Consider the following 13820-nt stretch of genomic DNA (forward strand, 5'->3'; position numbering starts at 1 on the left):
CAGGTTCCCACACACTATCTTTATTCATGCTGGTGCAGCTAACAGAATGAGTGTAGCCGTAAGTGTGGTGTTTTCACAGTTGAAACAGTGCATTAATCCTGGTCTTTTGACAGGAGTTTTATCTCCGCTACCTGCTGTATTACTTTAGCACAAAGAGCAGGGTGGTGGGGGTTTTCGGGGGGTGGGGGAGGGGGGTTGAATCATTGGATGTATCCTGGATGTGGAGCCAGGGAGCTCGGCTCTGTGCTTCTGATGCATCTCACGGCGATGACTGTACTCTTGTGAGTGCTTACGCAAAAGGATCTGGGGCTCCCGCTCCCCAGCCGAAACGCCTGTGTGCTCCGAATAGCAAAACCCTCCGTTTCCTTTGTATTCATTCAAATTACACCTGCTGGTAAATCTCTGGCGATGCGAAAAAACACAATAGAGGCCAAGACTTGACATTTGCAATAGCTGGCCTGTCTCTTCATATAGAACAGTGGCCGAAGTAGAGGCAGAGACATGGCATTCGTAATAGCTGGCCTGTCTCTTCATAGATATCAGTGCTGATCGTTTTTCCCCGCAAGCACCTGGGTGGCTGATGCTCTTATTCTCCACTACACTGTATTCCCTCATCACTTTCTCCTGCTGTGCTGACGTGAGATTTACCTGACAGACTGGAGCTGTGAGAGAGAGACAGAGACAAAGACAGAGAGCGAGAAAGGCGTATTAAAATTACAGGCTTTCCTGGGTAGATTTACCAGGCTAAAAATGAAAACTTCTTGTGCCCTCGGGTGAACGATAAAATTGAGTATTTATTAATGAAAACCATTTTGGTGAAGGACACAGAGCTTGTTTTATACAAAACAATAAAATTCAAAACAGTCAATAAATAGGCACAAAGTACTTCAGACAATGATCCAGTGGGGCGATTTGTTAAAGGGAGTGGTGGGGGAGTTTGAGGATAACGAGGTGGGAAAGGAAGCCAATAGCAAAGGCTGCTGCTAGCAAGCTACAGTACAAATAGGCTGGATTATAAGAGACAGCTGGTTTGGCCAGTAGATTAGTTTGTGTAGAGGAAGCACAGGTAAGGACCACCAAAGCACATGTTTTTTAAGAAAAGAGATGCACAAACACATTTAGAACACTTTATAAAAAATCTTTGACTGTGAAATCTTCATTCATGCCTTTTGTAAATAAACTTTGGAGATTATGGATCCAGAAGGCCTGATGTAATCAATGTCACCACCAATGTCATCACCAATGTCATCACCAATGTCATCACCAATGTCACTATTGTTGATTTTGATTTGTTCAGTACCAAAGAAACCAAACAAAGAAGGATGTCCAGTCTCTGTCCGGCAACAGAGATTTGCCAGGCTGAAATACTTTGTTTGGGAATGCACTGCAGTGAGAGTGAGGCACAGGGAAATGTCTCTTTCTCACTGTTGATCTCAAGAGCTGCTGGCTGGTTTAAAGTCTCCTCCCATTGCACCTTCCTTCCTCAGCACTTGTCAATCCTCACCGGCGCGCTGTCGCAGAGCTGCAAGTCTTTCTGACATCAGTGCAGATTACAGCTCTCACACGTGCAGAGACAAACTGTTATTAGGAGTGCATCCAGCTTCTGTAATGAAATGAAGACGGGCTTTAACCTGATGTTCATTAAGTTAGTTTGCTGTTTATAAAGCAGTATGACCAATGTGTCCTTAGTGCAAACTCAGCTCTCTGGAGCTGGATCATAAGAATGCTGCTCCTCAGCATCCAGCAGCCACTCTGGCAAATGGATGTGGATCTACCTGCCGCTCCTCAGGTACTGATGCTTCAGCATGTTTAATGGTGCGTATGGTTGCTTATCAGCTTCATTGGGTTAGATGCTTTCAGGGTAAACTATGCAACAGAGAGAGCATGTAAATAGTGGCGGTGAGAATGCCAGTGTCTTAAAAATCACGTTGATGTCATTTCTTGCTTGGGGGTGTTGGGAGGGAGTGGAGGGTAGTGTCATGAAGTTTGATAGTAGAAAAATAAATATTTCTTGGCAGCGTAGCAGCGTGATGCAACATAAGCCCCTGAGGAGTGGAGCAAATCAGAACATAGTCGATATCACAGTGGACTCCACAAGTATTCAGACAGTGATACTGTACGTCATTTGATGCTTTGGTTCCACACTTTTATTACATTGCATCTGACACATTGACTGTGAGGTTAATAGCTTTTGGACTGTCTGCTTTTACAGCCGCTTTTTGTATACTCTTGTTGTTTTATCACCAGTTTCACTGTACAGGCTTTTTTAATTTCAGTGTATCTCCAGGACTCAGCTGGCTGGACTACCTATAGCTTGCCTATAGATTGAATCATCTCAATCCTGCTAAAGAGCTTCAAGCTATGCAGGAATGGCTATTAGTAGCAATCAAAGTCATTCATGCCTATCAGTAATGTATTTCATAAATTATTGACATGGTGGCACCTCTAGTATTATACCCACATGGAATTTAATTTCCTATTATTAACTATTTAAAAATGTATACAACACAGTTAATCAAGTAAGGTATAAAAAGCATTTTTTCAGTATAACACAATATGTATAAATCACAAACACACTGCATCAAAGCTATGACTGCTGCTGTTGTTGAGCAATTTTATAGGACTAAAGCTACTGCCATAGAGATTAAATTGCTAAATCTCTATGGCTACTGCTCCCTTGCATGTGGCTCCCAGGCAGCAAAACATATTTTCAACCTGGAGAATTCACCAACTTCTGCCACTGGTTACCATGATGCCAACAACTTTTTTCTGTAATTTGTTAATATTGTTCAAGCCTGGCTGCTGCAGCAGAAAAGATGCCAATACTCGACCATGCCCAGTCTATTTATCTGCTTCAGTTGCCTCTGATGAACAAGGTTACATCAGAGGCAGATTACAAAATATAACATATTTTGTACAATTCTTATAATACATGGTGAAATATGGTGCAGTTTCACATTCCTGTCTACTGCATAGTAGCTGCCTTGATATTGGCCTAATTACTGTTTTTTTTTTTTTTTCCATAAACAGTCTAGAGTGGATGCAGCGTAGCCAGAAATTGGCACACACAAACCATACAAACACCTGGGGAAGAAATGAATCGTTTGGTTTGTTAATGGGGATACAGCTGAATTTCAGCCTGGAAATATCTACTGTAATTCTCATGCCTTGGGACAGCTGTGATTGCGTCAGTAAACATTTACTAAATGTCCCCATTAAGGGGGAGTTGATCCCACTTCAAAATGTGTCACACAGATGTACTGCTACAAAGAGAATGAATAGAAACAAATGAATAAGGAGACTATGACTGTGCCCAGGATGGTTATCAAGGGGATAAGGAAACATTTTTGAGTTCGGAACTAATCGCTCTCCCATACTGAAAAGTTCATTTAGATGTAAAAGTGTAAAAGTTTAGACAAGCATGGAATGACTCGACAAAATCATCACTGATTAGATTATTGCGTCTCTGGTTTCACTTGGACAGAGATGTTCATGTTCATAAATACTGATTAGACTCCCAGGCCATAATAATATGTATCAATTCTTATATTTTGCTGAGTCTGAATTATGACTATTATGATCACAAATTAATTTACACAGGGCCTGAGTTATAAAAGTAAAGAAAATGATCATGATATATGAGTTTTGACTTTTAACATGTCCCTGTTCTCAGAGAAACACATCTATATTGGTACCGAAGGGATTGGATGATTCATGAATCCTGACTTCCATCCAAAAAAAACAAAGAATATATTGAAACCAGATCATGTTCTATAGCTTCACTAAATTCTTTTGTACATGAAATTTGTCAGTGAGAATGGATTAATATGAAACATGCATTTGCGGTTTAGATTGATGACCAGAGGAATAAACATATGGATAGGTAGAGGCGGGGTACACAACATTTTTCAATCTGCTAACACTGTTGTGCTGTGCGTTCCTTCTGTGTGCAGGGAGTGTTGTCGGTTCTTCGGGGACGACGGGCTGACACCCAAGGTGTTTTTCACCAAGGTGGCTCCCTTTGGCCTGCTGTGGATCCTCACCAACTACCTGTACCTGCAGGCCCTCAGGAAGATCAACACAACAGACGTGTCAGCGCTCTTCTGTTGCAACAAGGCCTTTGTCTTCCTGCTCTCTTGGATTGTACTGAGAGACCGCTTCATGGGGGTCAGGGTGAGTGTGTGTGAGTGTGTGCGATGTTTTTGTATGTTTTCCGCCACCCAAGAGCAAATGAACCGTGTTGCTGCATCTTCAGAAAAGAGTCTCAGTAGAGCATAGGCCACAGTAGGAAGATGGGTAATTAAACAATGACTATTATGATAATTTTAGATTATACACTGTAGACTACACACCTGTGGCAAGATTCACCAGTAAAAAAAACAAAGAAAATCATTTAACAGCATAACAAAAACAAATTAAGCAGTAGTAAAAAAGGCAGTGAGCATAATGTAGCTGATGCGACCTAATATAATGTAATAATGTACCTAATGCCTGTTATTGTGGTATTGCAGCACTTGTTGTGCATGTCTGTATGTGTAAAGCATACATATTTTAGCTTTTAGTACTTAGAATCTGTGAAGTGATAGTATCTTTTAATTGAATGAGTTTGATTCATTCCCTTTATCTTGAATGCCACAGTCTCAGATGGACTAAATTCAGTTCAGATATAATGCAGCTGTAGAGGCTTGCTCTGTTTGGGCAACATGGGGAAACCACAGGCAACATTTACTCACCATTATGCTTCCGATCGTTCCTCTCTTTGCTTTGGTGGAGAGAAACAAGGCAAAAATGCTCTCTACTTACAGGTTTGGTGTGGATTTAAAACATGTCCTTGAATGTTTTATGCATCTACATTATGCAGTGGTTCAAACCTGATGATAAGGGGCGGTTTATGAAATTCTGCTTGTATAGCTCCCAAAGGATTGCAAATAATCTGTTTGGCTTGCAAAGTAATGTGAGCTGTGGACACCGGGGAGGGCAGAGCACGTTACCTGTGTGACAGCATGATTTACTACTGATGATCACCATGCCAATCAGATGTCACTCCTGGTGTGTGTGTGTGTGTGTGCGTGCGTATGTGTGTGTGTTTGTGTGAGCGTGTACGTGTGTTCTTGTGTGTTTGTCATTGTTTTGGTCCGGACAAGGAGAGCAGCAGAAGATTAATGGTTTATTTTGTGGATTGAGGTATCTCCAACTCTCCTCCCACCGCTCGCCCCGAGATGCTTTCATATCTGCAGAATGGATTCCCTCCTTTCGCTTTCACACGCTCCCACTCACCCCATCTCTCCCTCACTCTGCCCCCCTTTATCTGTGATGAAAGGCCTTAGTAAAACACTAACACTGTAATCCTGCATCTCTCTCTCTCTCTCTCTCTCTCTCTCTCTCTCTCTCGCTCTCTCTCTCTCTCACTTGGTGATGGGGATTGCAGTGTTTGGATGTCTGCAGCAATGCAGGGGATCTTGGATGAGCTTCCGTCATGAAAATGAAGGAGGGTTGGGGGAAGTTAAATCATCCTTGTTAAATAGAGATGCGGCCTGGTGCAGTGATCCTGTGTAGGTGAATAGACGTTTTAGTAGATGATGTAGATGTTTTAATGCGCCAGAGTGAGAGTGGAGTGCACAAGTGAGGAGGTGGTATGGCATAAGTATGAAGAACATTTTGGTTGATTTGTGACTCGAGTTTGGCTTAGCCAATTGTAAAGTGAATTAGATACAGCATATGCATTTCAGCTTGAGCCACACAGTAATAACACTGTAATAACATAAGCTGCTAAATGTAGAGCTGGACATTGATGTGTCGTAAATGTGCCGACTTTGCAGTGGATTGGATTGATTAGTTAGCTCTGGTCGTGATCCATTTCGCCTCTTACCCTTGCATTGTGCTGAACCATCTTGAGAGCCCACAACACTAACAGACGTGGGGTCTCTGACCCTGTAAACAAAACAGCCCTTTTCCAAGAAATGAAAGGTGTAGTTGTGACTGACAGGCAGCCTGCACTGCAGAGAGAGCCATTTTGCCAAGGGTGCCCCTGGGCTTTAGCCAAGCAAAAACACACAGATCATTTATCTTCCTGACACCTCCTTAATGCAGCGCTAATCCACTCAGCTGGACTGCGCCTTGTCCCTGTTCTTCAACCACACACACTTGAACACACACAGTCATGTACACTTGCACTCAAACATACAGCAAATAAACAAACATATAATAAAACACAGGTGAAGGACTTTTGGCTGGTACCCCAAGGTTGACTGAGATGAAATGGATATGGTTCAGCGTCTTGAAGCCATGTGTCTGCTGTGATAATCAGAGAGGCAGGGAGTGGGGCGGGCTGTGGGGGCCGGTGGATGGCTGGTATTTGTTTGTAAACATGATGGCAGTGCAATGGAAATCAATGTCAGACAATCAACCCAACGCTGTGGAAGCTGTCTTTACTGATGTGGAAGCAATTGCCCTGTGTACCTGAGAGCCGATTTTATCTAGGGGGAGTATATGTGCTTGTGTTTGCCTGCATGTTTATAAGTATTTGTGCAGCAGCATGTAAAACTAAAATACGTGAAGCCTTAGAATAAATCCAGAAGTCAACTGAATATAAAATATAACCCAAATATTAATTATGACTATGTCTGACTATATGTGACTAAGTCCAGTCCTGTGAGGATTACAATTTCTGCAGTGGATACAACAATGGGACTCATCTGAGCACATTGTGGGCAATGCAGACACCAATCACACTCTGACCAGAATTGTCCATCCTTCTCTGTCTGATGCACTGCCTCCTCTCCCTCTGCAGATAGTGGCTGCTATCTTGGCCATAGCAGGCATTGTAATGATGACCTACGCTGATGGATTCCACAGCCACTCTGTCATCGGCATCACTTTGGTCGTGGCCTCCGCTTCGATGTCAGCACTCTACAAGGTATGGGTGCAAGATCACATGGCAATCATCTGATTAACTGGAAAGCGTTAGTCCAAATACCATTGTAACCAGAAATGAATGAACTGTCTTTTGTCATTGAGCAAAGTGTTTAATATCAGCAACATTCAGCTGTTTGATTTGCATTCTATCATTAACCTCGTAATGATAGTGTTCATTTGGGGTACTGGATGTCCTTAAAATGTTTTTAAAAATACTAACCAGACAAATGTACCGGTATGAATTTTGAAGCCATAAAATGAATGCTGCCCCAGGTTTCGTCTTACATAAGAGCTCCTTCTTCTCTATACTGGACAAGCGCCGATCTACTTATGTAACCAGGTGACAGAAGACAGGAGGAGATTATGAAATGTAAGCCTAAGCTGACAGAAGCGTGTGATTTGTGTGCGTTTGGTAGCTTGGCCTCAGGCTGTGATGTCCTGATCAAGGAGGTGGCTGGACAGACAGGTATATATTTTGGCCGGCTCCGGTCTCCTCTGTCCTGCTGTCTTTGTGGCCTAATGTGATAAACAGACAGCGGTGGCCCAGTGCCAGACACATGGCAGGTACTTGGCAGGTGCACCCTGTGCTCTACCCCTCTGCTCCATGCGGGGGAAGGTGCTGTGAAGTCATCACATGTCCAATTCATGAGTCCTCTCCCTCCCTTTCCATCCATCCACAGGTGCTGTTCAAGATGGTCCTGGGCAGCGCCAAATTTGGAGAGGCCGCGCTCTTTCTGACCATCGTTGGGAGCGCCAACTTTGTTTTCATCAGCTTTGTGCCGGTCATCCTGTATTTTACACACGTGGAGTACATTGGCTCACCTCAAGACATCCCCTGGGCCTACCTCTGTGGGGTGGCAGGCCTGCTTTTCGGTATGGAAACATGATTGTTTCATAAACTCTCATGCAGCACCAAATGAACCAACACCAATGTTGTGCTGGAGATCTCTTGAATTAATGCTAACGTAATCCATTAACATACGTTAGTCAGGTTAGCCGTTTGACACTCCTGCCATTGTTCATTCTTTGCACATATGTTAATTGCATACTTCTTTAAGAAGTCACAACTATTAATTTTCACTGTCTGCTGCTGCTCTGATTTTGCTTCGCCCCACAGCTTTCAACGTCCTGGTGAACTTTGGCATTGCGATCACATATCCAACATTAATCTCCCTGGGCATCGTCTTAAGCGTCCCTGTAAATGCAAGTAAGTCCTTCCTGACAATACCAGTTTCCTTGATCTGTTCACCATTTAATATTCTATGCCAGTGAAATCCCCCCGCACAAAAGCTATCACCTATACTTGATTGAGGGATGAAGTTAAACTTCAAAGTGGATAATGTTTCCTTCTCATTATTTAATTTCTAGCATTTAAAATACAAAAGAATTATAAACCACTTTACTGGTTTGCGTCAATTCTATAAATTTGCATTTCTTAATTGCTAATTAAGTATGAATTTCTTAACACTTTTACAGTGGTGGACCTGTACACGTGTGAAATCCATTTCAACACGGTGCGCCTCATTGCCGTGTTCATCATATGCCTGGGCTTCCTCATGCTGCTGCTACCGGAGGACTGGGACCAGTGCATCATCCAGCTCAGCACCAAGCTGCGCAAACGTGATGAGCCTGCAGAGAGCAACGGAGAGGCAGGTGCCACCACAGGGCTCAACTGGAGAGGAAGAGCCAGGACCTCCATGTCAACATTTGCACATTGACCCCCTGAAATATTAACACACACACACACACACACATACAGAGAGGGAGACACACTTACTCCTCCTAATGTCCACGTCTGGACATCTGATTGCCATGACCCGCATGGTCATTTTTTGCCTGGTGCCCTGCCCTCTCTTTCACACGACTCCCTGGGTAAAAAAAATAATATATATATATTTTGGACTGTCCTTTCATCTGCAACATTTGGCCTATAGGGGGAGACTTATGTAAAGTGATGCAAGAGGCATAGATTGTGTATCACTGTTTGTTTCCAAAACATCATTCATTCATTTGGTGTCCGTTCCACCCAGAAGTGAAGATATTGATCGTATTCCTTTCTACCCAAAAGTGATCAGGTATAACTTGTCTGTGCAGACGATTGGGTCATTTATTGTTCTTAATTTTGCAATACCTCTTAATCATTCCATTGGATCAATCCACCCTTGCGCCTGGGAAGACTTGCCAACTTGCCTGATATTTCACGGTTCAGAGGAAAGGACAGAAATGTGTCGTTTGTTTTGAGGCAGGTGTAAACTCATGGACTTGCTGGCTTTAACAACATGTACACATCACCTTCAAGATCCAAAGAAGATTGCCTAAAAAAAATGCTGAATGCCTGAAAACAAAGGAGAGACCTACAGCGGCATCTCTCAGGTGTAAACTTGACGGCATATACCTGCCTTTCGTGCACTGTACATAGATGTATTTCACACCTTGGATGTCCTGGAGCGGTGGGCACGTACGGTGTGAAGGGACCTGTCTGGACATCTGAGTATCAATCTGAGCTGAAGAAGCCTTCACTACGCCTCTCTCTGTTTGGCCAGTGAGAGGAGATCAGGTCTTCTTCACACTAATCGGCCCCCTGTGGCTATACACTTTCCCGGGGCTAAACTCCCACTCAGTCGATGCTGACACCCGCTGCTCGGGGCCGCAGCTTAGTCACGAGATCTAAACCAAGTGTCTCCGTTTGCATATCTTTTCAATGCATGGGATGGTTCACATTTGCGACAAGCCCATCTGATTTATCAAGAATTGTAAGTGCTTTAAGTCCATCCGTAAAGCACTTGCCTCAGTTTTTCTGTTGCTGATATAATGGAAGCAGAGGGCATTAGCATTTGCTAATAATGGCTGGCTCAAGCCTAATGCGGCAAAATATTTCAAACAATGTTAAACGTGATTTAAAAAAAAAAAAAAAACTTCCATTAGCAGTGCTAACTAATAGGAAACGCATTTTCATAATGTCTGCTTCAAGTATGGCAATAATCAAAACTCTAGTGCAAGTACAGAACTTCTTGGATGGACTGAAAGGACTCCCAGTTCATAATAAGACAGACAGGCTTCTTAAAAAAAAACTTGAACTACCCCTTTAATTACTTTGAAAGTCAACCATAGCTGTCACTGAGCATCCCTTTGGATTCCTATCACTAGAATCTGCATTTAACTGTCTAGAGTCGTACACACACAAACTAACCTGCGGCAGTTATCAGTTAAGCTGTTTTGTATTGGGAGAAAATACTTGACACTAGATGAAAACTGTCTCACTGTGGCTTGAGGAGAGGTCTGACACATGGGAATGGCTATTGTTTGTCAAGCTCTGCTGTATGAAGTAAAAATAGTCTTATTGTAACTGTTTTCATTTATCACATTTCTGAGGCAAGTTAACAACCGAGAGAACCTTTCAGAGCAACCGAGGCCCTGCAGACGAGCCTTGTAATGGGATAGATGGAAACTCTGCCTTGTTGTGAATGTATGAACATCACTCATCCTCACATGCTCGCTATCTGTGCTATCTGTTTTTTACAGTGCCACCATAGACTGCTGCAGACAGACTCTTTAATACTATGCTTCTTGTACTCATTTGACTCAGTTCCATTTTTTCCAACTCTTGACGCATCTTTATGGACTTTTTTTATATTTTTGCATTTGGTTGCTGACTAATCTGAGGGGACAGTGACATCTACAGGACAAGCATGCAGATATGACCAGATACAACTGAGAAGTCCACTTCACTGCCTTTTCTTTGTTTTGCAATAGAGTACGTTAGCACTGTTTCCCATTGTCATTCTCTATGACAATAAATAATAATATTGTATTCCTCTGGAATTATTGCTAGACATAAATGTAAACCTTTGTAAGGAATGATGATTTTTACACTGAAATGCAACATATGATTATCACATTTGAGGAAGAAATATTTAGAGCGTGAATAAAAGATGAGTTTATTAGATCTACTGTTGGGTGTCTTCAAGTGTAATCACATGTACTATATAAAAGATTTCTTTTCAATACACTTCCTTGTGCAGGTTTATTTTCTACTTGTCATTGCCCATGCACAGATGCAATACAGTACTGCACTTCATTTACCATCATTTGTCACTGAAAATGGCCAAAACCAATAAGACAAATTGACAAAATATGCAGCATAAGGTTAGTATAACCTTCATCTCAGCTATCAGTGTAACTATTTGATATGAAATGTTCATAACGTCCACATGTGCCCAAATCAATGATTTTAATTATGCTGCAAGCCAGCAGCATTATGAGGTATTAATGTATGAAATGTATGAATGTCACCTGAGGACATTTTCCAGCACTAGCAAATGCAGAGAAGGACTAGCAAACGTCATGCTCCACTCTCACTGTAATCTGGCCATAGAAAAAAGTGGCCTGTCGCTCCTTGGTTAGAGCAGAGAAAGGGAGTCTGCTGCCCTCCTGTGTCCGAGACGGGACCTGCAGGCAGTCCACCCTCCTGTCACCACCAGGGTCTTGCCACAGGGAGCAGGACGGGGAAGTATTTCCAGAGTGAAACACTTTACACAGATGCTCCTTGGAGTGCTGTTTGAAGTTAGTATTAACAGTGAAAATGGAGGAGCAGTATTTGGACTGGTCGCAGGCTGAACTCTCCGGACTACAACACGGACCGGAATGGGTAGTGGTCAGAGTGCACGGGTCGCTGCTCCTGCCATCATCCCCCTCTGCTCTGACCTCTCCCCCCCTGCCCACCACGCTCCCCAGGCGAGCTCTTATCTTCTGCTGTAGGCTCTGCAGGGCGCCCTGGAAACGCTTGCTCAGCAGAGCGTACAGCAGGGGATTGATGTCCGAGTTCAGCAACACCAGCCAATAGGAGAAGGTGACGGCGGTGGGTGGGACGAGGCTGGATTGGCCTGATAGGGCCGTTTCGGTGGCCTGAACCAGGGCCACTCCCATGTAAGGAGTCCAGCACAGGAAGAAAGCTGACATGACCAGGAAGAGACGCACCACTCCATGGTGATGATGGGAGTTCTGCTGGGGCGGCTGGGAGGCGCTCTGAGCCAGGAAGGAGAACATGCGCCTGGAAGAAGGATTGGAGGAGGATTGCGTGGTTTCAGAGTCTGCAGAACCCCCTTCCTCTCTATGGACCTCAGACACAAACTGTCCACTTAGATGATAGACCAGTGTGGAGGGGCTGCGGTGGCTCCCACAGTGCTGATGGGATGAATCACTAGAGTTAGGACCGGTCCTGCTGCGTTGGAGATGATCCTCCAGGGTGTGAATCCTCCTGGCGTGGCTGCGGGCCACCTTCACAATGTTCACATAGCAGAAGAGGATGACCGCTGCCGGCACGAGGTAGGAGAGGGCGGCCATGAACGCGGTGTAGCTGGGACTGCTGGCCCAGTTGACCGCACAGCTGTACATGGGACCTACGTAGCTGACGGAGCTCCAGCCCAGCAGAGGAGGGCAGCTGGTGGCCAGGGCCTGCAGCCAGATCCACAGCACTACGGCACAGGTCCTCCACAGGGTGCAGCGGGAGCTGTAGCGCAGGCAGTCCATTATGGAGTGGTAGCGGTCGAGGGCGATAGCAGCCAGCGTCAGTACAGAGGCTGTGCAGTACACAGAGGAGGTGTAACCCACGTACAGACAGAGATCCTACCAGACAGGACAGGGAGCAACAAATCAAACAGTGTTACACAGAAAATCCCCTTCACATAAACACATAGTGGATAAAAGAGGAATTTAAAAGGACATAAGGGTTATGGTTATGGCTGCTAGACACACTAAAGCAGTGATATTACAGGACTCGAAACTATAAAAGAATACGGAGTGCTGGACAGTATGACGTACAGTACAGTCCACCCATCCACTGCTCATGATGGACACAGCAACAAAAGGCATCACTCCAACGCCCACCAGGAGGTCACTGATGGCCAGGTTAATGATCAGCACCGACGTCACCGAGTGGAACGTCTTGGTAGCAGCCACAATGACAATGACAAGAATGTTACCTAGAAACACACACACACACACACACACACACACACACACACACACACACACAAAAGAGTAAAGCTGATGGATTCTAGACCGCACAATGTGGTAGGCCAACAGTAACCCTCAGAACAATAAATTTGCAGAGTAAAAAACTACGAATTAAGTTTTGGACAGTATTTAATGTATCTATTTAACCTAAACAGTCCTTCTGTCATGCAGCAGGGTGGTGTAGTAAGAAGGCAGACTACACTTCAACCAGAGGACCTGACTTCAATCATCAGCCCTAATGAAGTGTCTAAGTGAGTAACTGCCCCTGACCTCCCTGTGGGGGGGGACAAGCAGAAAGAGAATTCCCCTATATAGATCAATAAAGTATTTTTATTGCAGTGTACAGGACTGCAGAAGGCCGAATGTTACTGTGACTTTCACTCATTGTTGATTACATCTATTACAGCAGGAGTTGAGATGAAAGCAAACGTTTGATTGGAACATTTTGAAAAGTTTTAAAAAATAAAATGTTAGCCACGTCAGTCAAAACGCCTACCTGTCACAGCGCCGAAACACATCAGCACCATGAGGATTTCCAGAACCAGTTTGGTCTGGGGGGCGCCTTCAGTCCCGGTCGCATTGGCAGCTGGTGCCCGCAGTGCACCCAGGGGTGCACCGAGGTCCGACCAGGCGCCATCCACGTCATCCATATTCCACTCGACTACATCGGCTTTTTTGACACGGTGAGCAACGGACTAGGGTTACTTTATGTGAAAGAAAAAAAAAAAAAAAGGTAATCTAATTTACCCCACCTGCTCTCCCTCTGGTCCGCACGTTCTTCAGGTGAAGCGCCTGTTTCCCTTTTTAAGGGAGTGGGAGGAGGAGGAGGAGGAGGAGGAGGAGGAGGTTGTGTCAGCGCACCTGTGCTTAACTCTTTCACAGTTTTATTT

The 13820-nt window shown here is 44.2% G+C and overlaps 2 protein-coding genes across 3 annotated transcripts in view; one reads left to right on the forward strand and one right to left on the reverse strand.

The window, feature by feature from the left end:
- The window catches only part of slc35f3b (solute carrier family 35 member F3b), a 50049-nt gene extending 41416 nt beyond the window's left edge, over positions 1-8633 (forward strand). For both annotated transcript variants that reach the window (XM_071901412.2, XM_071901413.2), the window contains 5 exons: positions 3954-4173; positions 6791-6916; positions 7596-7788; positions 8033-8122; positions 8392-8633. In XM_071901412.2, the coding sequence (XP_071757513.1) occupies positions 3954-4173; positions 6791-6916; positions 7596-7788; positions 8033-8122; positions 8392-8633 (871 nt within the window). The remainder of the gene's footprint in view (positions 1-3953; positions 4174-6790; positions 6917-7595; positions 7789-8032; positions 8123-8391) is intronic.
- Positions 8634-11182: 2549 nt separating this feature from the next.
- Positions 11183-13580, reverse strand: LOC139913405 (5-hydroxytryptamine receptor 1D). Its single transcript, XM_071901406.2, has 3 exons — positions 13427-13580; positions 12736-12896; positions 11183-12540 (listed from the first exon to the last, which is right to left on the reverse strand). Exons 1-3 carry the CDS (start codon positions 13578-13580, stop codon positions 11248-11250), a joined length of 1608 nt encoding a protein of 535 aa, XP_071757507.2. The 3' UTR covers positions 11183-11247.
- Between the last annotated feature and the right edge of the window lie 240 nt (positions 13581-13820).

Source organism: Centroberyx gerrardi, chromosome 15 (assembly GCF_048128805.1).
Source record: "Centroberyx gerrardi isolate f3 chromosome 15, fCenGer3.hap1.cur.20231027, whole genome shotgun sequence".
In the NCBI taxonomy this organism is placed as follows: Eukaryota; Metazoa; Chordata; class Actinopteri; order Beryciformes; family Berycidae; genus Centroberyx; species Centroberyx gerrardi.

Bases quoted from the DNA above. Each gene is read 5' to 3' on its own strand.
- LOC139913405 (XM_071901406.2), bottom strand. From the start codon at position 13,580: ATGGATGACGTGGATGGCGCCTGGTCGGACCTCGGTGCACCCCTGGGT. The intron at 12,897-13,426 runs GTAGGCGTTTTG...GTGTGTTTCTAG, and splicing joins GTGTTTCGGCGCTGTGACAG to GTAACATTCTTGTCATTGTC. The intron at 12,541-12,735 runs GTACGTCATACT...CCTGTCTGGTAG, and splicing joins GTGGATGGGTGGACTGTACT to GATCTCTGTCTGTACGTGGG.